Source organism: Phaethon aethereus, assembly GCF_964289735.1.
Source record: "Phaethon aethereus genome assembly, chromosome: Z".
NCBI lineage: Eukaryota > Metazoa > Chordata > Aves > Phaethontiformes > Phaethontidae > Phaethon > Phaethon aethereus.
In genome coordinates, this window is record NC_138577.1 from 50,913,262 (window position 1) to 50,937,247 (window position 23,986).

Below are 23,986 nucleotides of genomic sequence, written 5' to 3' on the forward strand. Positions count from 1 at the left end.
ACTGCAGTTGTCATGGCAAATGAGCCAGATCCAACCACAGAGTGGCTTTTCCTGTACTGCAGCCAAACAGACCTCAGTATGTAGAAATGTACTCAGGGGTTGTGTCTGCAGTGAAACTGCTTGACTCCAGCAGAATGAATATGGTCACAAAGTCATGGGCAGACATCAAAGATTTCTGGTAGAGAAACATTCTTCAAAAACCTCATGTTCATGGTGCAGACTTTTGGTATTGACATCAGAAACACTCTCAAGAAAACAACTAACAGGGCATCTTAGGGCTGAATTTAGGTTTCAGGGCTCATCATCACTCTTTCACTAAGCATGTAAGGAAGTTTTGCCATGAGAACTCCAAACAGGTTAGTCTCTTTAATGCAACGATCATGAGAAATCTGTCTTACAATTAAGCTAATAAATGATGCATTCTGACTAGCAGCAATCTCTAGAGGACGCTACAAGACCAAGCACAAATCAGTTTGGATCTGTCTCATATATGTAGTGTGCAGACAGCTTTCAAGGAAACTCTTGACATTGGAAGATGAAAGACAAAACTGGATCAAAAAAGAATCTGTTGGCACTGCTGGAAGATGGACTTTGAGAGAGAATTAAACTTCAGAGACATACATTCAAATGCAGTCTTTCATCCTGAAGTTTAACTTAAGTTAGTGTTAGACTATGCTGGAATGCCCACAGAAAGAAGTCTGCAGCATTGCAGGCGTACAGCTTTCTAGGAAAAGCTTCCCACTCTACTGGAAAGCTCCCCTAATGCACCGAGTACTGCTCATCTCTCTAGTGCTCTGCTAGCTAACATTCAAGCAAACAACACTGCGTATACGTTGTAGTGTCTCGGCATGGTTCCCAGATGGTAAATCCGTGAGTTCAGAGAACATACAGCAAGCTGAGCAGACCATTTAAAAAAAATTACAGACACATCTTTCAGTCAAGCAGCTGTTATAAGGATCTACTGTAGGCTCATCTGACTCTGCCCACTACCCTCTAAACAAGGTGAAGGTATATGGGAAGGGCCTGGAGACTACTGCAATAATGTGTTCTGGAAGGACTCTGACTCCAGAGCAGTCTGAAGCCCACCATCAGGGTAACAACTGTTACCCTCTTGTGGTTAATCCATTACTATGGGGTGCCACTACATGTATCACAGGATCAGCTCTATGAAGGACTTCAGCAGCAACTGACTAAGATTGATACTGTGATGTCCAAGGAGGTAGAAATTTGTGTTTTCACACTGGGGAGTAGAAGTAATCCCTGCTTGGGTAGTATGGCCAACTATACAGCTTTCACGACTCTAGCACCTGACCCAATCTCCAACTCTTCATCACCGAAAAGGGCAGCTGCTTTTATGGGAATGTACTGGCAGCCCTGCTTCAGTTGTGCATGTTAGTTTTATGTGTCAAAAGTTATTCTAGCAACATGGAAGTCTTCCCTTGCAGAGGGTACAAGCTGTTAAGTCTCCACAGTGCCATGCAGGAAGCAGTGTTTGTTTCAGTCCTAAGCTTTGAGAGAAGTTTCTTTGTGACAAGACAGTGCGTTCCCTACGGAGCCCCTTGCCACGTCTCACACTGCCTCGTTCCAGGATATTCTTGAGGAACTGAGAATGTGGCACCTGGATTCAGAGTGCATAAATTCAGTGCCATCATTTCTACACTAACCTTGGCTACCAATTGTATTCTGAAACTGCTAGATCATGTGTCTTTGGTATCAGGTTGTAATGCCTATCCCTTCTGTTCCACTCCCCAGAAACGGGGGAATCATAAATATGCCAGTCTATGAATGATCCTGCAATTTACCCACAATTAGAAGAATGGGCATTAGCATATTTATTAGTAGACCCATCTCTCACTATCTTCTGTTACAGGGCAAATACTGAAACCTCCTGCCAAAGCAAGGCATTTGAAGCTTTTGTTGCACATAAAGCAGAATAAAACAGCAAACGTGTTATATATATATATATATACACACACACACACACACACAGAATATATACACAAATATATATTGTAATTTGCTAGTGTGATGCATTATATAAAAATGATACAAACATCTTTACTGAAATCTATGGTCACAGAAGTTTTTAATCATGGATTTTAATTTTTCTGTCAAAAGCATACTCTGTCCTCAAGACTTCATTGTATTATAAGCATGAAAAGACAAATAAGAGTGCAAGACAGGTTTGAAAAAATGATGGCATAAAGCTCTCTTCCACCGAGTTGATCATTTTGGCATGCAAAATTTTATTAAATATCACACAAAAATAAAAGCTGTTTCTAAGATACTCCGGCAGTATTCCTGTATCGCTAGCTGCAGGGTATTTATTGATCACTGGCTAGCTACTGAATGCCAGTGTTACTTCAAAAGAGTCATTCTTTCCTTAAGAAACTCTGAAATGTTTCCAGTTGACGGGTTTGATGCTACAAGCCGCTGATTAGGGTAACAATTTCATAGACATTCACAGATCTGCAGGTCTGAGTAACTACGGTCAGAAGCCTAACTAGCGTACAAAGTACACAGAGTGATTATCCTCCCACTGTCACAAAACCACTCCAGGATCTAACCCAGTGACTGATTAATAGCGCAGAACGACCGCTGGGTTTGGAGCCTGCAGCAAGGCCTGTGGCCCCCAGCTGGAGCTGCAGCTGGTGCCCTGCCAGACAGACAGGACCTCATCGGAGGTCCTCACCCCTAGCCGCACCAACATGACTGCTCTCACGATACATCTACCATGCAGGAGCCAGCGAGGTTTGGGACAGCAGAAACCAATCAATTACATAACAATGAGTCCCTCTGCTAGACAACTGTTCTCTCTGCTTAGGTCTATGTCCTCAGAAAGATACACTGCTCCTCTGCTAAACCCCCGGCAATTTTTCCTCACTTTGCAATGGCCACAAGGGGTCAGGATTTTTACATTACTCCTAACCTGAAAACTGGTACCTTGAAACACATTACAGCTTCTGCACATGGAGTCCGAGTGAAGACCTGTACACCTGTGCCCTCGTCACCCACTTTCCCCGTATCTACAGGTCTTCAGAAGCTTGCCACCTACCAAACACACCGAAATGCAGTGCGCAATATGTGACATTGCTGCATTGCGAGGAGTTGCAGATGCAGCCTTTGGGGCTGTGCACGGTGATGGTCTTCTTTCATCATGACAAGCTTACAAGGTGGTACTAAAGTACAAAGGTACTTGTTGGACAAGTAAAAGGTGTTAATGCTGTGATGCTTATAGCACTTACTTTTTTGGATGAAAGCAAGAGAGTTTGGACTGGCTCAAAGTTTGGGAAAAGCTGTGTTTCTTCAATAATATGCATTCCATTTTCATAGCTGATAGCTTTATGCAGGGCGCCGCGATCTGAAACAACAAAGCAATATATTGAAGTAAGATCCTAAAAATAAAAAAGCAGGAAAAAATTGCACATCTGCTATAAGCTGTCTCAATAATCTGCTTGCTGTTCAGCTGACAACTTCACATAACTCTTGTGCCAGTGGCAACCATTAAACCTGCCATTATAAGGCGCTCTGAGCAAGAAATAACATTTTGCGACAAAGAATGACCACTTACGGATTATCTTATGTGTGTTTTTGCTGCACTCATTGCAGTTTTGCAATTCTTTTCCCACAATACTTTTTCAAAGCACCTAAGATGCTCCACTTACTCACCATGGCCCCTTACTTTTTAATGAAAACACTAGCTGGTGTAAAAGCACTGTAAATACAGAAATCCCAGGAGTTTCTTAGAACGTACTTCAGCCTAAAGAATCAGTGCATTAAAAAAAAAAAAAGCGTTTTACAGAACTCACCTGTACTGATGAACATAACATCATATATGCTGCCATTGAGCACTCTGACTCTGTCTACTACGATCTGAGTATACTTCACATCTCGTTTTACTAGTCGAGGTCTGTCTCCCATTGGAGTCACTGAGTCATCCATTAGAGGATGATCTTTAACAAACTGCAGTGTTTTGTCCGGTAAATTCAGAGAACTCATGTAGTTTGATGCTCTGGCTTCATTGTTTATACACTAGCCAGGGCGAGGGGAGTGGAACCAAAAAAAAAAAAAAAAAAAAAGAAAAGATACGACCAAATTATATCACTTACTTGTACAAAAATAGAGACAATTAACAGCAGCTACATGCATTTTCTTCTCTGCATTATTTTGGCCAGTAAGCACACCTTTACATTATACTCATTCTACTGAGGAAGGTCCTCAGGTCTTGCAGCACTTTGGCTTCTGTGATGTACTAATCCCTGAGCTTCAGACTACATTTTTGTTTGGGCCCAAAATACCCTTTAGGAAAATATTCTTTCTGCACTCTCATGCTTCTTGAGTACTTTTAACTGTCACCTCATTCAGCAGTAGCAGCAAGATGACTGCAGGGAACACTCGAAAGTAAGAAAAGTGTGAAAGAGACCCAACACTATGAACATTTTAGTTTGCACAGCCATGTATTGCATTGGATAAGCCTGCTGAACCTACTGAGATAATGCAACAATTGCTATACTTCTGTTCATCTGAAATAAGTATTTGATGTTGGCTAGTATATATTGACATCTATTTCACCACTAGAAAATTAGTAACAAAATCATGAAAATACAAACCCAGCAACTAACTCAATTATAAATTAAAAAACCACTTTGGTTACCAGACACAAGGTTCAGAATAAATCACTTGAGGTTTTTTTCTACAAAGTATTTACAACAAAAGTATCCAGATTAGGGCAAACTAAAATTAAGCTTCAGCAGGTTACCTAATATTTTTCAGTTTCTTTACTCCTGAGCATTAAAAAAAACCCATAGTCATCAGATCCAAGATTATAGAAACTTACCGCACCAGGTCGAGGATTAGGAATTTCCCCATTGTATCGTACCCATTTTGTATGAGACTGTTCTACTGTAGCACTCTGCATATATTTTCCTTTAGAGAACACCTCTTCTACAGTAGACAGATTGTACGCACACACTGCTGACAGCCCTACATTATTCCTAAAAGTTCAGGAAGAAAGAAAAAAAATCATAGGTGTAATTATTACCTGTTGTAGTAACCAACCGAGATTAAAAGTACATATCCAAGAAAAGGCTATATGACACTTACAGTTGTGGGGTGAAGACTCCATATATCACTGGTTCCTTCAAAGTTGGAGACTTGAGAATAAAAACATCATTGATAATATTGAAAATTAAATTCTTATCAGGTATGGTACAAATCAATCTGGCCTTGAGAAATGAAGTCCATTTTTTCTGCAACGTCCTTAATCCTCCTTGGTCCCTCTTTTGATAGTGAAAAAATAAAAAGGTGTAAGGAGAATTAACAGCATTTTTGCGTTTAAGAACCACTGCTATACAGCATGAAATTACTGAGCCTTGTTATTTTCTAATATTTCACCTATAGCAACATCAATAAATGTTAACACATTAATAAACAAAAAAGTAAGGAAGCCAAAGGAAAATTAGTTGATTCAACAAAAATAATGCTGAATGGTTCCTATCAACATATAGAGGTAAGATGAGATATGAGACTTATAAAAGAACCATTACTTAAGCAACACTTGAAAAATTCAGATGAGCAATGTACCCTTACGGAAAAAAACCTGCTTATTAGAACAAGTAAAATAAGCATGGAAGTATTATACTGTCCCTTAATAGAAGTAAGGAACATGGCATTTGTTCTGTAACATCTGAACTGTGATTTAAATTCTAATCACACAGAATCACAGAATCATTGAAATTGGAAACGACCTTCAAGATCAAGTCCAACCATCAACCCAATACCACCACGTCCCCTAACACATGTCCCGAAGCACCACATCCACACGATTTTTGAACACTTTCAGTGACGGTGACTCCACCACCTCCCTGGGCAGCCTGTTCCAATGCTTGATCACTCTCTCAGCGAAGAAATTCTTCCTAATATCTAGTCTAAACCTGTCCTGGTGCAACCTGAGGCCATTTCCTCTCGTCCTATCACTAGTTACTTGGGAGAAGAAACCAACACCCACCTCACCACAATCCCCTTTCAGGTAGTTGGAGAGAGCGATAAGGTCTCCCCTCAGCCTCCTCTTCTCCACACTAAATAACCCCAGTTCCCTCAGCTGCTTCTCATAAGACTTGTGCTCCAGATCCCTCACCAGCTTCGTTGCCCTTCTCTGGACATTGCTCGAGCTCCTCAACATCCTTCCTGTAGTGAGGCGCCCAAAACTGAACACAGGATTCAAGGTGCGGCCTCACCAGCGCCCAGGACAGGGGCACAATCACTTCCCTACTCCTGATGGCCACACCATTTCTGATACAGGCCAGGATGCCGTTGGCCTTCTTGGCCACCTGGGCACACTGCTGGCTCATATTCAGACAGCTGTCAACCAGCACCCCCAGGTCCCCTTCCGCCAGGCAGCTCTCCAGCCACTCCTCCCCAAGCCTGTAGCATTGCATGAGGTTGTTGTGACCAAAGTGCAGGACCCGGCACTTGGCCTTATTAAACCTCATACAATTGACCTCTGCCCATTGATCCAGCCTGTCCAGATCCCTCTCCAGAGCCCTCCTACCCTCCAGCAGATCAACACTCCCACCCAGCTTGGTGTCATCTGCAAACTTACTGAGGGAGCACTCGATCCCCTCATCCAGATCATCAATAAAGATATTGAACAAGACCGGCCCCAGAACCGAGCCCTGGGGAACACCGCTTGTGACCAGCCACCAGCCAGATTTAACACCATTCACCACAACTCTCTGAGCTCGGCCGTCCAGCCAGTTCTTTACCCAGCAAAGAGTAAACCTGTCTAAGCCACGAGCCGACAGTTTCTCCAGGAGAATGCTGTGGAAGACACTGTCAAAGGCTTTATTGAAGTCCAGGTAGACAACATCAACAGTCTTTCCCTTATCCACTAGGTGGGTCCCCTGGTCATAGGAGATCAGGTTGGTCAAGCAGGACCTGCCTGTCATGAACCCATGCTGGCTGGGTTGCGATAATGTTGCGATATACACTTAAACTTGCCTGACATTAATAATTTCATTAGAAGAAATGCAGCAATAGCTTCGTCCTGCAAGCAGTTACCACCTTTATTAGGGACTTGCAGTACCAAGACTTGAAGAAGTAAAGATATATTGACTGGAAAGGTTTCAAAATATTTGATACTTGAGCTGTAGCTCTGTTACTTCTTTTCAAAAAGCAGGCATATTAGAGTTACTCATATTTCCCATTCATTAACCAATGCTGTTATGCAAAGTATTAAAGGAAATTGGCAAGATTTATGAAAACAATTATGTACAAATGCTTATAGATTTGCGATTTGCCATTGATTCCTATTTCAAACAAACAGCAGCAATAAAGCTCCCCTATTCCACAATACCCCCCTTTTAAAGCGTGCACAAGCTGTCAGTGGGCAGAAGGCCATAATAATAAGCCCCATGTAAACCTGCCTTCAGCTGCTTGTTTAATGGAAATCTCAAGGGCACTAACTTGTTATTGATGTTTTGACTTCCATGTTTAAATATAAAACAGTAAAGTCAAAATAAACCATTTCAACCTCAAAATGAAACAACTAGATAAATTTCCTGTTGGGAAAAAAAATCCTGAGGAAATTGATACATTCCATTGAAAAGGTTTTTGTTAAATCAACATTTTCTACTGGAAAAAACCTCTCTCATCAGCAAGAGTTTTAACCAACACTCTTGAGTACATACTTGAATCAGCCTAACACTGAGATTTCAACAACAAGTGTGACAGAATCAGGCTGCTGGTGACCATTTTCCTGGAGGCTCTGGCAGCTCTAATAGCTTCATGGAAGTGCCATCTGCTAGACCACAGTCAAGAGGTCTTCTTCTGCAGACACAGCTATGTTTTGTTTGTATACAGCTCCTTGAAAGTAACTTGACAAATATCCTACCTGTTCAGCTCTAACCAAGTCAATTCTTCCGAGGGAGCTGTACTTAAACTTAAGAGAGTTGTTTAAAAATATAAAAAGGAAAGCCCGGGGACACATTGCTTCTGTTGCAGAGTTTTGTGGTGGTTGACTTAATTATTTTTTTTTTATCCCGAGGTGGGCAGAACCCTTATATGTATTGAAATTTCACCAATGTGCAAAATTAAATCAAGCATTTGTTCCCAAAGCAACAATTAGGCTTTCTCAGTTCTAATGCCAGTTCACTAAGATTCACTTCCATTTAACTGGCAATAAGTCCACAATAATAAATGCTTTTTAACACGCACATAAAATTCCAGTCAAATTAGTAAATCGAACTATGTCCCACCTTGCACACTCTAGCTATTCTTGGAATCATCAGTTTTCCGACAAATTCATACTCCACAGACACCTCAGTGAAAAAGAAGTATATCTTGTCATCTTCTCCATCTGTGCTGTTTTGATCTGCTCTTATCACATCAGCAAAAACAAAACTGGGCTCTACAAAGAGAAGAATTTTATATTATATATGAGAATACTAACTTGATTCCCTCAAAGACCCTCTAGGAGTCCTCTTTTGCACAGATCTCACACTGTATTTACCTGCTCGCCAGTCACTGACTTGACTACACTGTTTGCTGTTCATAGTATGAACAGCATTTCTAAAAAAATAGAGAAAAACACAAAAACACAAACCCTATATGAAAGCACTAGGATATCTGAGAGATTTTTACAGTCTGGTATCTTGTTATGCCAACATACTTCAGTCCACACTCAAGCCTGGTTTTCTAGTGGGCATGGGGAGGCAGCCTCCCTTGCCTGCCTCTCCTTTATTTCAGCTATTAGCTGAAACACTAAAAATGACAGCATCATTACAACATGTATTACAAATTCAGCATCCTGTAGTTTTTGGACATAACGCATCTTTTGGAATACGCTAACTTCATTATTTTTATCTTTTTTGGCAGAAAGCCACAAAACTCTGAGCAGTCACAAAACTGTGTGAATTTTGAAATTCAGGAACTGAAATAATCTAGAACCATGATCAGCTCAATTTGAAAACCCTATTAGAGACCAAAACCATTCTCTTCCTTACTATATCATAACTATGCTTCATTACTGCAAGGATGAACACGTAGATATAAAATAAACTGTAGCCCTTTAACATCAAGTTAAAGCCTGTCTGTCTTGAAGTTGTTTTCATTATCAGTGCTGATAAAAATCCTGAAACTTCAAAATAAAATTTCTTGATGGCACACACTCACACGTCAGTATAACAAAACCCATTCTCTGAGATATTAGATAATAGCCCCTTACCCCAGGTAAGACACTTAAAACTCTTTGTGTAAGTGTGTCATCAAAGAAGGAAAAACAATTTGGTCAGGCCAGTTCTCATGCCCACTTACCATTAAGCCAAGGTATAGCATACTCTGTTCTCAGAGGGCTCTGATGAGAGTGACGTGAAATGATAGGTTCACTTCCCAAGAAATTGTAAGAAGTCCCAGAATAAAGCTCCTCATCTTTAACACAAAAACAAATATTTTAGATTTTCTTACGCACTGGATACCAAAAAGGGTACAAAAGTATTTTGGGAGACTATGCAAACTTAAACTTCCCACAAGAAAAGATAAATAAGTATTTCCTCTAAATTGCCCCAGACATGTCTTCTGTGTTTACATTTCTGCTGACCATTCTCAAAGCTAACACTTCTACACTTGGGTTTACTATCGCTCTAACACAAGCAACTGGCAAAAGTCAGCACTGTATTTGTGGTACTTTAACATTTAATATGTAAACCTACAGTTTATGTACAAACATGCAAATTTACTTAAGAAATGCCACAGAAGTTTTGGAAGTAATTATTTCACTCTCTTTCTATGTCACCATTATTCAAACTCAGCTTTTAAGAATTTAGGCAACAATGCAGGGAGTGTGTTCTTTTCTTTCTCATTTCCCGTTTCGTGTTACTTTCGGCTTCTCTTTTATGACATCAGGGTACAGCCATGAACTTTGATGTCACCAAATCAAGATCCAGTGGCGTCTACCCATGCAGTAACATACTCACAATACATATCTCACTTCCCTATTCTGTCTCATAGATATGTCTTCAGGACACCTAACTGAAATTACAGTAATTGATACTACAGAGGCAAACAAAGTGCATTTAGACTACGTGGACTAAATATGTTAAACACCTGAAAATACAGTTTACAAATTAGTATTTTAAAAGTTGCTTCCAAAGCTACCTACAGTTTTAAGTTCTCCTTTTAAGAAACATGCCAAGGTTGACTATGTATTTTAATGTTTATCCAGATACACAGTAAAGATGTAAAAATACCGACACAAACTACCTCTGATATAAAGAGACCGGAGAATGACAGTGGAAAAGAGCGAACATATTTATACATAATAATGAGCTATGCAAAGTCTGAACTTACCAACCATAACAGATGTGTAACTTTGAGCAGGATCAAATGGACACCTGCCCTTACCATCTTCATTTTTACCTCCAAGTTCAAATGAAATTAAATTCTGCAAAAAATTAAGTTGAAAACCACAAAACAACTATTAGCATTTTTTGTTTCAGCCACTTGACTCGTGCAAAAGTAACTGAAAAATCAACACTAAATAATGGACTATATCATCAACTTCCAGCATCAAAGGCACTTTTTAAAAAGATTACAAGTCATATACATTTTCAGAAAATCTTACTGAGTCCAGGAGACAGAGAGGAAATGTGACCCTATGATTTGTGAGGGTGGGAGCAGAGAAGAACAGAAGACAAAAAGTTAAACCCAGACAGATCTCAAGAAAAAGCACCCAAAAAAGCCAGACAGCAGGAAAGGCAGAGGAGTTAACTGATGCATGGAAAGAGCTGGCAATTACTGAATTAGCTTGCACAAACCCAGAGAGTTTTAAAAATCAAGAAGGTTTTCTGAAGTTGATTTAGCAATTTCTGAGATAATGTAAAATTTGTGAAATGGGGCATAATCCAACCAAATTTTAAAAAACAACCAAGTACTGTGACTGCTACTTTATAAATACCTTAAAAACCAAGGGAATGAGGACCAGCAAGATGACAGAGAGTAGTAGCCACAGTACTTGGGAAGTGATCAGTTACACTGTGTAATGAAGACATTGGAGGCTAAGGGCAATAACTTTGGGCAATATTCCAGAGATGATGGCAGGCAGACTTGCAGGCAGAGGACACAAAAAAGAACAAACAATTACAAGATTTCTCATTTCAGAATTGTTAAGAGCTGCAGTAAGGAGAACGATACAAAAGTCAGCAGCAAGAAAAGGGAGTTTTGATTTTGTGCCAAGACTTCACTCTGAAGCATTCAGCACTATGAAGCTGTGGCATAGCCAGCAGCAGAGAAAAGACAAGTAGAAACAGGAATCTGAGAAATTTCAGGGAGATTCACTAATGGATGGAAGTCACAAAGAATGTAATTTCAGTTTTAGAAATTGTTTTTATGCTAACGCACAATACATAAAGAATTATGAAAGCTAAGAAAAAGTAAAACCACAGTTAAACAAGATGAATCAATAATTCAGTAAGCATTCTGAAAAAGGGTCAGTATGGTTTATTTCCATACTCCATCATTTCTGTGGAACAGTGTAATAAATGCTCCAAAATGTTAGGATCTACACTGAAACTGTGTGTGTGTTTGGGAGCAGAGATTAACTCATTGGTTAAATGAGCTGCTTCTAAGTTACAGTTATTATTGGGTCAAAATGTATGTACATTCTTACCAGGTAATCACATGTTGGCTGAAATGCATTAGTTCCACACACGTAGAGAAAAGTATCATTCAGCTGTTGCAAGACACGCACGTAATTACGACACTCAGTCTGTAATACAGGATGAGAAAAGGACCAGTCTGATAAAACACATTTTCCACATTCCAACATAAATAAACAATTAACATTGGGCTGTCAGCTCGCCTGTTGCCGCTACTTATGCCACACCACACCAGTAAGGCCAGGTGATACAATCACCACTGGGACAACTGGGACACCACCTCCCTACAATCTCCTCCAGGAGCTCTAGTCCTGCAGCACCTGGCTTCCTACAGCCAGCAGTGGGCAGCTGCCTCAGTATACCTATCAGGGTAGCATGACCAAGTACCGTACGCTCAGCAGGATGCATCTCAAGTTGTTCCATGAAAGCACAGGCTTTAAAGACACCTCCAATCCATGGGAATGGCTAGTTAAACATGGAGTAAGTTTTAGACTTTGTCATCTCTTGTAAGCCTAGATGAAACAGCAAGTGATAGTCAAGGTTGTTTCTTAAGAGAGAAACCTATAATACCATTAAACTAGCTACAAAGCTTTGTCACGTATAATTGTCCTTTTTTTCCATCCATGATATTAATTGCTTTTTCATCCAAGGAAGTTTCTTAATTCCTTTGGCTCTGAAGCAGAACAAGGAGTTTGAGCAAAGCCTTCAATAAAGCATACCGTAAAGTTTCAGAATAGAAACCAAGAAAAACAACTCTAAACCACCACTGTGAGAGAGGGAAAAAAACCCATTATCAACAACACCCTTTAATTCTTGCTGGTACACAGCCACTGTAGTGTAACTCCATGAACTACTTAAGCAAGTAGTTATGTCCTTACTCTTCTTATGAGCCAAACCAGGGATTTCTCTGACCGTATGGTGGGTTCAGTATGGCAGAAAACTGGGCGGGAGGGATGAGCAAAACCAGTTTTCTGCCAGATGAGGTCCCTGAACAACTGCATAAATGCTTTTTTTCTGGCACTAAACAAGCATCGTGGTGATGGGTTGGGGATAGGACTGGCCATTTTAGTGTAAGAAATAGCAGTAGTGGCTTAATACCTTGAAACTTGTGAAACTACTGCACTATGCAAAACATCAGGGCTACAACACAAATGTAGCTAGTAAAAGGTTCCAAGTGACAAAAAAGCACAGCTGGCTGTTAAGCGTGACTTGCTAAACTGGGGGCAGGAAATAAAAACAGCAAGAGAAGTTTGCAGCTCTGGCAAAGTACCTATTCACAGCATTTAACATCCCTTCTAACTAATACCAACAATCTCTGTGGAGGACTGGTGGAGATGCACACACCATACACTGAACTGGATGCACATGAGAGAAATTCACATCCCGTATTCAGAGAGAAAGTCCCATCTCTTACTCATCGTGGCTGTATGTGAATATTATTCTTAGTAACCTCAAGAGTACCTGGAGAACACCAATAACACTCTTGAGTGCATGGTGAAGAGAAGGACAAGAAGTAAATGGCCCTTCAATAGCTGCCACAACTCGTGTTAGGATAACGTATTGATAGCTGTCAGTCGAAGGAAAGGCAGTAAGCTGAGCGAAGGCAGAGAGCCCACTCCCACCTCGAGAAGACCCATGAATGCAGGATGTCTATCAGGCCTAGATGCAGCACCTGGGGTTTTATAACAGTGTGAACCACAGAGGCTGCAGGTTTGTGGGTGCCGATGTCAAATTCCTGCAAGTGTAGAGCAGGACTGCTTTTTGTATTCAAAGGGTTTACAGACTTCCACTTTCAAACTTGTGCTGAAAGCCTGACTATCAGCCTTGCCCGGCAAACCCTCGTCTTACCATATCACTAAACAAAGCGGCGCTACGGAAGGGTAAAGGTACATCCACATATGGCCAACCACCTCACGTAAACCATCTCCACAGAATGGCAAGATAAGCAAGCCAGCCTGCGCGCTAGCAGTCACGAGGAGTCCGTGGCTCCCAGAAACACGAAGGGACCACAGGGTCTGAGCTGGCAGGAGACCAGGCTGCTCCGGTTCCAGAGAGCTGTCTGAGCAGTCACACCAGAGAGATGCTGCCGCATGCTGCGGTCAGCGCCACGATAAGGATATATGTTAAGTGAAAAACCACACTGGCCCAACAGCACTGGCCTAATAAATAAACCCTATGCCTTAAAGCAAAGAAAACAACATTATCAGTCACTTTGCAAAATCAAATGCTGGGGAGGAATTATTGCAATAACAAAACAAAACAGTTGCTATGAATTACCTCAGCGAAAGTCATACTCGTTTATCATTTTAATGGAAAAAACTTGTAACATTAAGCACACATCAGGCTGTGTTCAGATTTTCAAACATTCATGTAATATTTACCAGCAAGAAATAATGAACTAAGAATTAAAAAAAATAAGACTAAGCATGCTGCAGTTTCTAAAGCTCAAGTTAATTAAAGATTTTAGGTGATTATTTGAAAATTTTAATATCAAACAATTGAAGCCTTTCTTCTTTTAACATCACTCCTCTTGAAGTGAGGTGTGTATCATCTTTCTCTAAGTTCAGTAAAAGTACATACCTGTTCTGATTTGCCCTTGACTGCACATTTAGTCCTCTTATCTTCAGTGACCTTCCAGTGTAACTAAGTGAAAAAGCAAGCAACAAAAAGGCACATTCAAAGCACTTAAGTTCAATAGAAGGTCTAAAAATCTTGCAAAACCACACAAAAACAGGGCAATCCTAAGACTATTTGCAGCAAATACAAGCCATTTTGCAAGTAGCTTTCAAAGGTTCAAAGCCATTCTTTCTTGGGGAGGTGACACTTCCAAATGCATGTGCCTTAAGCGGGCCTAAACCACTGCTATTATCTCTTGGGTTCATCATCATGTTTCCCCTCAAATTGCTAATGGAGTTGCCATACGCATTAGAGAAATGCAACTTTAATTGTTTTAAGTATTTCCCAATTTTAATTACTTCTCAATGTTATTCACGCTGGAATGAAAAACACTGGGGGAGGGTGTCAAAGAAAACTTATTGGACCAATTTACACTAAACAGAAGTACAACTTTGACAGTTACACACACTCACAAAACAAGTTTTATATGCTGGTGGAATTGCCCACCACCATCTTGTGAACATTTTGTTCAGATTAAAAATCATATGAGCATCTCCCAAAACATCCTGGGTGGGACTCTGGCTGCTGATGGGATGAGAAGCTGAAGCCTGGGAAGGGCTGGAAGACAAACGTTAGCAGACTTCTGTATGGGCTAATCTACTCTGAGAAGGCAGCGTCAGCACATCCAGAGTACTTCTCTGAGCAAGCTGGATCAGACCTGTCTACACCACCACTTCCTGTGCGGACACACCTAGACACACAAAACAGAAGCTGAAACCGAAAAAATAGGGCCCTCATTCCACTTGAGGCAAGTCTGCACGCTGCTACTCCTGAGCAAGCTCCAATTTTGCTTCTGTTTCGGATTAGATTACCTTCCGATCCAGCTTAACAGGAGATGGCCCACTTCTGAGAATAAAAATATGTTTAAGAATCAACACTACAGATGATACCCAAAGTCCCTAGAGTCCAGCTTCCTGCCCCCAAGAAGAAAATACCTAAGGAGACCTCCAATTACTTGTTTATATCCAACTTCTCATTTCTTTCTCTCATCTGATGGCAGGTTTTACTCTATAGTGTCTTCCAGAAATAACATAGGAGTAGCCCATACAGAGTATTTTCTCTTTTAGGTACCTACCCCCTAAAGTGCAGTGCTACTGATATCAGAAAATGAAGTCAAATTTGGAGTATGATTTTTACAAGCAGGATAATGTATTAAAATGCATACCTCATGCTGCTTTTCAGCAATATTCACTGTGTTTAATGCAAAGATCACTTCTCTGGCTCCTACATATAGAACATCTTTATCTTCACTTAACAGCAAGGTTGAATAGTTTGACACTTCTGATTCATGAAAATGTATTAGTTGGACCTCTGTTGAAATGAAAGAAAAACAGCACCATATGAAGAAATACGATCACTTCGGGTCAAGTTTATGGGTCATTCTTCTAAGTTGTCTAACAGCTGTTGGGTATCTTGAAAACAACAAAGGTTAGTTCGGACAACCCATGTAACAGACGAGAGACCCCTCAGAAGCCTGGTTCAGCAAAAAAAAAAAAAATCAGCTCCCATCATCAACATCAAAATCACTGCTCCCCGCTTTCTCATTCAAGTTCAAATGCCTACGTATTTCCTGTTGTAGTGAACCCTACAACACACATCTTCATTTTTTTTCTACCTGTTAATTCCATTTTTTCTAACCTTCCATTTCACACATTCACTGTCAGGTCCTTCCTCACTTTCTTCCTTCCACGTACCTACCTACTGTGGAAAATCAGATCAGTCACCATATGCCTTGCAACTGGTGCAAACCTCACAAAAAACCCTTCACCTTAAACAACAACACTTCAACATATTACCATAGCATAAAGATGACACAGAAGCTAGTAAGGAACCACTTACAGACAGTCAATAAGCTGATTTTGAAGTAGAGACTAGAAATGAAATGCACATGATAGAAATAACATCAGGGAAGATCAAGATAAAAGGAAGATGAGGGAAAGAGGGAGACAGAGGAAAACAGGCAGTGGAATGAGGAAGCATGCAGACTGAAACAGAATGGCTTGGAGAAAGGTGACACAAAATGACTAATATACAAGAATATTTTTTCTGCATGTACAACCACAATGGAAAAATGACTGAAAGCTTGGGAGACCGTATTTTGTGCAAGAGACTACCACAAGGTTAATTAAACGTGGCTTTTAAGATATGGGCAGAAAACAATGTATTGTTTCTCCCAATTCTAACACTAGAAATAGCACGTTTTCAACTCTAATAGTCCAGTAACATTCATTTTAAACTAGATTCTCAAGCACGTCATTTTAAAGTCTTTTATGTGGCAGGAAAATTTTCCCCCAATGGATGAACTGGTTCATAGAACTCCACATGTTCATTCCTCCACTGAACTAAATTCCCCCTCCTACTCAAAGTCAGCTTTCCATATTTAAATGCAACAATCTTCAGCAGACAGAGACAGGGAGAAATAGCAGGAATGAAAATAAATTCCATTTATTTTGAGTAATTTGGATGTGGGTCTGCAGTGCATTACTGTAATACCATTAAACAGTAACTTGCCAAATTTTAACTATTATACAAGGTAGGAGCATCAAGGAGCCTAAGCAGGAACTACAAGCCTTGTCTAGACCATTCTTTCTGAAAAGCTGCATCAGCAACTCACTAATTGCTATACCAACAAATATGAAAAACACTTCCTAAAGTCATCTTATAAACCAGCTTGTTGTTATAACATTCTTAATCTTCATCTGCCTTTTCCTACACTACCACTGCCTAGTATTTAACATAGTTATTTAAGGCTGCTTCTTCATACTGCCCATATACTTGTTTCGTTTTGTTCAGTTACAGCACACTTGGATAAGAAATTGTTGCTAACTAATTAGTACTAAAGGAGGATCCAAACACAAAACTTTGTAAAACCTAAAGCATCTATGCCACATGGAGATGCAGGGTAGGGGGAAGTACAGTCACAAACAGCAGCAAGTAACGACCTTATAGTCCTTGCTCTAGAGTTCTCTTCAGAGCCAAGCTAAATTATTAAACCCAAAGATAAACCAATCCCTATGGCTTCTTTGTGCCACATTTGCTGACTCCTGCTAATTATATTGGGACGTTATGAATATTTGCTGCAACTTCAAATACAGTGAAAGTGGTGCTCTGTGAAAAAAGATTGTTTCAACTCTAGGCACCATATAATGGTGTCAGAAGAGAGCCAAATGCTTATCTTTCCTTCACCTGGTAATTTATTTAGTGCATTGGATGACTTAGTGTCAAAATACATCTCAGTCTGAAAAAAGCATAAATACCCCATCATCAGATGGAGAGGTGCATTTTGCTAGTATGTTCATCCTCAAAGTAAAAATAACTTGATTAAAACAAAATATATCTATTTTACAACTATTACTGAGTTTTTCTCTTGAAGCAAGCTTCAGCTACAAGACGCTTCAGCTGAGAAAGACAAAGTCAAAACTCCTCCTCTAAAAAGCCTTGTTTTCAAACTGCTTGAAGGATCTGAAATCAGTTAACCCACTGCCTGAGTCACTTTTGGATATTCTGGTCCTAAACACTTCATAAGCTGAGCAAAGCCAGCAACACCTGACCAAACTCACCACAAGCAGGCTGGAAGAACATACAGCCTCAGTGAGTTTCAGATCCCACAGAAACCCTGAGGCTGTGGCAATGTCCCATATTACACTACTGAAGTTCCTCTTCTTACCTCTGTGTTCCCAAGTGATCCTCGGTACTGGGCCAAATGCTACTGCCACTTCCAGTAGCAAACTCCAAACTGTATAAAAAGCATGCAGAGCCATCTTCAGCGTCCTTGCTTTTCAGGGCTTTTCAGGATAACTGCAGCAGGTAGCGCTTCTTTGTCAGAAGAAATGCAAATCCCAAGGAGTATTAGAGAACAGGCATTTCAGACCTTGAGAACAGTGCAACAAGGCAGGCTGGAACAATTGTACAAGTATGTGCTTTTCAGCAGATCACTTCTTCAAGGGAACGCACATTTTCCAGGATGCTGCATACAGAGACTGCCCACACTCTCCACAGGCTGCAGCGCTGCTAAGTGCAACTGAGCGCATTCTTCTGTTTCGTTGCAGAAATAAATGATGCTGTGGAGAGAGGAAGGGAGCAAGAAGTAGAAGAAAAAGCAAACCGAGTACTGCCAAAAATAGCACGTTGTATGCACTGATCTTGCAATACTTCTACAGCTGTTTGCATAGCTTAATTTGGATAAAGAGTACATTATTGGTGCAAATACAATTCCTAAAACCAAGCTACACATTACATGGCAAATAGGCAACAACTGAAAGCAACCATTTCAATCTTGAAGGCCAAATATAAATATTTTGAGCTGTCACTTATGTCTAATGCACAAAAAATTTACTCTAGTTTATGTATCTTCTTACTTTTAATAGTGAATGGAAGAAAATACCACTGCTCTGATAAATGATAAACAAAGACAACAAAAATCACTATGGCTAAGTTCAGAGAGCAGAGGACATGAGAAGTGCGGCATTAAGCTTAAGAATCAGTTATACAAACCTGCTGCACCTCCCACCCTTGGGATCTTATGAACATAGGTGTCATTTTTAGCAAAGTCTTTTCATGCTATTAATGCACTCAAGCTGTGCGGGGGTAGAAAGAAATACAGCTATAGAAACGAAGAGCTAATGTAATGCACAGAAAAATAAAGAGAGAAAATGCTTAAATACTAAAACTACTGGTCACTATGTCTCTGAGCCACCTGTTACTCTCAAGCCCAGAAAGGTCTCTGTCCTCAGTGATCAACACAGCATTCACTGCTTTCTACACCATCTTCCACAAGTCTCTTCTGCTCCTGGCTTTCTACGACCACTCCTAGGTCAAGACTCATTCATGCAAGTAGTTCCCAGGAGAAGCAAGTGCATTCATCAATGACTAGACTACTGCATATGGATAAATTCTGGGGGCTCTACACTTGGGGGTGGAGGGAGGTATGCGTGTGAGAAAAGCACATTGTCCTTTGCAGCAGGGCACACCATGCCACAGCCTGAGAGACTACTGTGACACTAGTCAGAGACACACCACAATGCAAGATAGCTGCAATACCTAGAGGTTGTCCAGCATGAGAGCAAGGGAGGGTTGCAAAATCCTTCATAGCATTCAAGAGGAAAGGGGCAGCACTTAGGGAGGACAGAAGTAAAAAAAACTAAGGCGAAGCTGCAGCAGGAACAAGCTAAAAGACAAGCATGACACTGACAGCCTCTTCGGGAGGGAGAGGCCCCAGGTTTAAGCAGGCAAAGGCAAGGAACCTCTGGGAAGTGCAGCCAGCGGAACTGCTACAAACACAGAAGCAACACGGCTGAGTAGAAGATGGACAAATATGTTAGAAGCTTTTACACCTGCTTTACTAACTGACCGCTGGCACGGTTAAAAAAAATTAAAATCTTTTGTCTACTAAGGAAAAACCCACACAAAACCACAACTGGCTCAAGCTGAACCTGTGATTTAAATTAAGAAAAAAAAGAAAAAAAAAGTTTTGGTAAGCACTTTGGATCAGATCCAACTGTTTGTAACAGATCATATAAATCATTTTGGTTTTTAAGGCATCATATTTTCAGTTAAGCTGACTAGGCTTGTTTGTCTTGCACCTTTCCTGTTTATCATCACACATAAGCAATTCCATGTTTTACTCTTGAACACATTAAAAAGTGCCCACTCAGAGTTGCAAGGTATCACACAAATGTATTCTAAAGCAAACAGCTGTACAGCTAAGTAAAGAGTGAACAGTAGTTCAATGAATAAGTTCAAGGCAGTTTAGCAAGTTTATTTTAATGGAAAAGTAAGGGAGAAAACAGCAGTTCGAAGAAAGACCTTTTAAGCCATCATTTCTACACATTGCTAATTCTTTTTTTCATACCACCTTTTGTTACTGAAAAGACTCTGTGTAATAATCAAGTCCCCATTAACTCTTGATTTTTTTAAAAAAAAGAAACAGCCAGAATATCATTATTCAGTACCAGTCCCCAGGATAAGCAATCATTTACGTACAATACCATACAGTACAGAAGTCTCCTCTGGAGACATCTCAAGTTCTGTAAATTTTCTGGACTTTAAAATGGGATTAGCAAACCTATGCACTCGTAAAGGAAAATCCTGAGCCTCCTACAGCCACAGTTACACTCCTACCCTCCCTCACCTACCTCAGAAAATGCAAACTGACAAGAAAATCTGAAACAAATTACATCACCTTCGGAAGATGACAAAAAGTCTGGTTGGGTTAGTTAGTGCCTACTGTGCTGTGTGGCCAGAGAATTGCCCTGGCCACACAAAACAGAAATCTGTCATTTCATTCCCACTGTATAGGTTTGCAAGATAAACCCTTTTTCACATCAGTAAGTTTGACCTGTGGGATATTCTTTATCAATCTAAGGTAAAATTCTGCATGTTAAAAAAGGGGGTGAGACAGACAACAGTGGACGTTATTTGCCCAATCATGCAAGATCCACTTTGTTCTCATTCCTTAGTTTAAATAGAGATTAAAATGCACTCAAGACCTTGTCCTTTAATTTATCCTTCAATTTAATTACTCTCTCCCTCACTCCGTTCCTTGTGATGAAAAATTATCTGGAATAATTCCTTCACTGACATCCACTGGGAAGTCATCCATAATCTAATATGAACCTGTTTTTATATAACACAAGGGGTAGAAGGAAGAAAAAAAAAAAGGCCCAGACAATGGCCTGATTTTCAGATTAGCTCAGCTCCATCACTGTTCACTGGCTTTGATTAGAGTGTCTTGCATTTCTGAAAAGTTAGGTCTCATAATGGTTTAGGTTTTATTCCTAAAAATGAGCCACAATTTGCTTGAAAACAAGAACATTTAAGAAGTAAAGCAGAAAGAAACATGAAATGTTTACTTACATAAACTCTACTTAAAAGTGACTGCAGGACTACCTTGCTGTTTCCTGTAAAACTGATGAAAATTTTGAGGTAAATTTAAACCAGTAGTTTTAATTTAGGCACTCTGCTGCTGATGATTTTAAATTAATGTATAATGACAAACTGGAGCAAAATAATATGTACACCGCTTGCATGAGTGGTCCATAATGCTTGTCTTTGTGGTGATTAAAAACAGGGCAACCACAGAAGAAGAAACAATCAACAGTGCTCCGGTCAGTTTGGCAGAGCACAGCTGGAAATTCAGAGCTGTGAACATTCCCGTTGACACGCATAATTTTAGTGCACAGGCAGACACAGGGAAAGAGACACGTTTCTGCCCTCTCAAAAGACAGAAAATCAAAACGATTAGAAAGAAAAATTTCAGGCAAATATAGGAAATACTAGCACAAATTATGAAAGCAATGAGTTGTGATAGCATATCTTGACTGCTACCAAGATCGAGAAACATCTGGCACTCACATTGCCTGTGTCAGTGGGCTTCAAAGAAACAGTGCTCTGGACAACCTTCTAGAAAAATGCAAAAGGCCAGCCGTGCAGTGTGAGAAGCTGAAAAACCAACAATGGGAATAAGACTGCCATCTTTCCCATCCTCCAGGACACAGAGGCAAATTAAGCCCAAGGAGGTATTTGTGAACATAAAATTTCACTTTTCACAGATGTCAATCAGCAAACCTTATCGGTACCAAATTCATTTTTTGAAAAGTAATAAAACACAACATCAAAAACCCAGCGGCCAGTGCCTACTTCCCCAGTCAGCATGGTAAAGCTGTATTTAAGGGTGCACCTTGTACGTTCTACACTTGCACAAGCTATCTAAATTCTGGAATTTCAAAGTTAGGAAGTGCCCAACTGCAACCCTGGTTTTGAAATCTTTTTTTTCTTCTAATAAATACTTAGTTGCATTGTGCAACTTCTGAATGCTGCTCAGTATTACACAACTTACTTAATGGATCTATCTTTATCGTCTGTATGAGCATTAAAACCAGAGGAGAATTTACTGACACGCCCGCAGCAGTCAGCATTATAGCTGGTATCCTCCCGATTCCCAAGGATCGTTAGCACCACAGAGTATCCAGCCTCTCCCTGCAGAAAGCCAAATGGGCACCGGCCTTCCTGGCCTAACCCTGTCACACTTTTCATGACTCCCCAGGCACACCAACCGTCCACATCGTTTTCTCCCCATTTTGTACTTTCTTCCCCTCCCCGGGGTTATCTCTTCTTGCAATCCCTCACCCACCCTGTGTGGGCTGCTGCCGCCTCCTCCTCCCCAGCACAAGCAGTGCACAACTACCTGACCACAGGGTGATGCAAGCCCCGTTTTGAGGCCGCCAGACAAAAGACCACCTTCCTTTGGGCTAGAAGGAAGACCTTCTATCATATATATTCCCCACCTCTCCATGAAATCACTTTTGCACCACTCTCTGTCCAGGCACAGCAAAGGAGCGCCTCGCAGTGGGAGACAGCTGACTGCAAGGCACCCTCCCTTCCCACCACCGGGAGCAAAAAAACAGGGCAGGTTTCCCAGCCAGCCTACCCTGCTATTTTTAGATTTTAAATAAATAAACAAATAAATCGTGCGTTTGTAAAACGTGTAAGTTACTATGATGAGGGATAGGAAGCTCGATATGTGGAGACAGGCAAATATATGAGCGAATTGCTTCCTCCAGTAGAAAGTCGGGGAGTTAAAGGATTCGTCTGCCAGGGGGCATAAATTGCCAGTTCTCCCAAAATAACTTTCTTCAAAGGCTTTTGAAAGCTTTAACAGAATACAGACCCGTTTCAATGTTTACTGATACCTATTTGATTAACAAAGATTTTAAGGCTTCATACATGAAAAAACAAACCACATGAAAAAGAACTCCCACTGCGAGATTTTGCTTAAGCCTGATTTTCCCAGTTTGCCCAAAGTTTTGTTTCCAAAAATAGAAGAAAAAGTTAGCAATGCTTGTATTTTAAGTAAAAATTACACAGTAAGAAGTGTACAATTTACCTTTGACAGCTGAGTTTTATTTACATAGTCCATTTATTTTAGACCAGTAAGGACAGGCTGGGTATGTCCCTTGCTTTAGTTCTCACACTTTCAAAATCTCAAGCACGGTGCCATTTTCAGATTGTCTCATGAAAAACATAATTTTTACAATCTTTTCTTATTATACAATACATATGGAACCATTTCCTGCTGAGGTAAGTTAAAACCAGCAGACTAGCAGAACTAGCAGACCAGTAGCCCTTTATGACTAACATACATGTAAAGCATGGGACTGTTTACATTTCAAACTGTAACCAAGATACCTTGTAGTTACTAGGTACTTAAAAATTACATTAAGCTTTTAATGATAATTTGATGTGGTCTTTACCTTCACCACAAAGCTTGCTGGAGGAGGTGCCCTAGTGCTAAAAAAAGATAAAAATTCTGAGGAACTGAAATTCTCAGTTTTAGGCTGATATCTTCTGTGAAGACACTAATTTAATATTTTCCTGATTCTGCATGATAAATATGCTATCAAGCAGCACTCAGGAAACTAATGTTTGAGCTTAAAGCAGAGAACATTTATAATCCTCAGTGGAACACTCAAAGAGATCCTTTTTTTATTTAACTCACATTCCTGTTCTGTTCTTTACTACCATGCTTTTCTTTTGGGGCAAAGATTACAAGACGACAAAGTATTATGCAAAAAAAAAAGGGGGGGGGGGCAGGGAACCAAAAAAAAGACCAAAGATTACAAGAAGGCAAACAGGAGATTAAAACTCTTATCTTTCAGATT

The 23,986-nt window shown here is 40.3% G+C and overlaps 1 protein-coding gene across 2 annotated transcripts in view; it reads right to left on the reverse strand.

Annotated features, from left to right (window-relative positions):
• SEMA4D (semaphorin 4D) overlaps positions 1-18,088 on the reverse strand; it is a gene marked incomplete at both ends in the record, with an annotated part of 37,756 nt that extends 19,668 nt beyond the window's left edge. For both annotated transcript variants that reach the window (XM_082013217.1, XM_082013216.1), the window contains 11 exons: positions 3,246-3,361; positions 3,810-4,032; positions 4,838-4,994; positions 5,104-5,279; positions 8,256-8,407; positions 9,313-9,426; positions 10,345-10,438; positions 11,663-11,761; positions 14,232-14,294; positions 15,493-15,638; positions 17,995-18,088. In XM_082013217.1, the coding sequence (XP_081869343.1) occupies positions 3,246-3,361; positions 3,810-4,032; positions 4,838-4,994; positions 5,104-5,279; positions 8,256-8,407; positions 9,313-9,426; positions 10,345-10,438; positions 11,663-11,761; positions 14,232-14,294; positions 15,493-15,638; positions 17,995-18,088 (1,434 nt within the window). The remainder of the gene's footprint in view (positions 1-3,245; positions 3,362-3,809; positions 4,033-4,837; positions 4,995-5,103; positions 5,280-8,255; positions 8,408-9,312; positions 9,427-10,344; positions 10,439-11,662; positions 11,762-14,231; positions 14,295-15,492; positions 15,639-17,994) is intronic.
• Between the last annotated feature and the right edge of the window lie 5,898 nt (positions 18,089-23,986).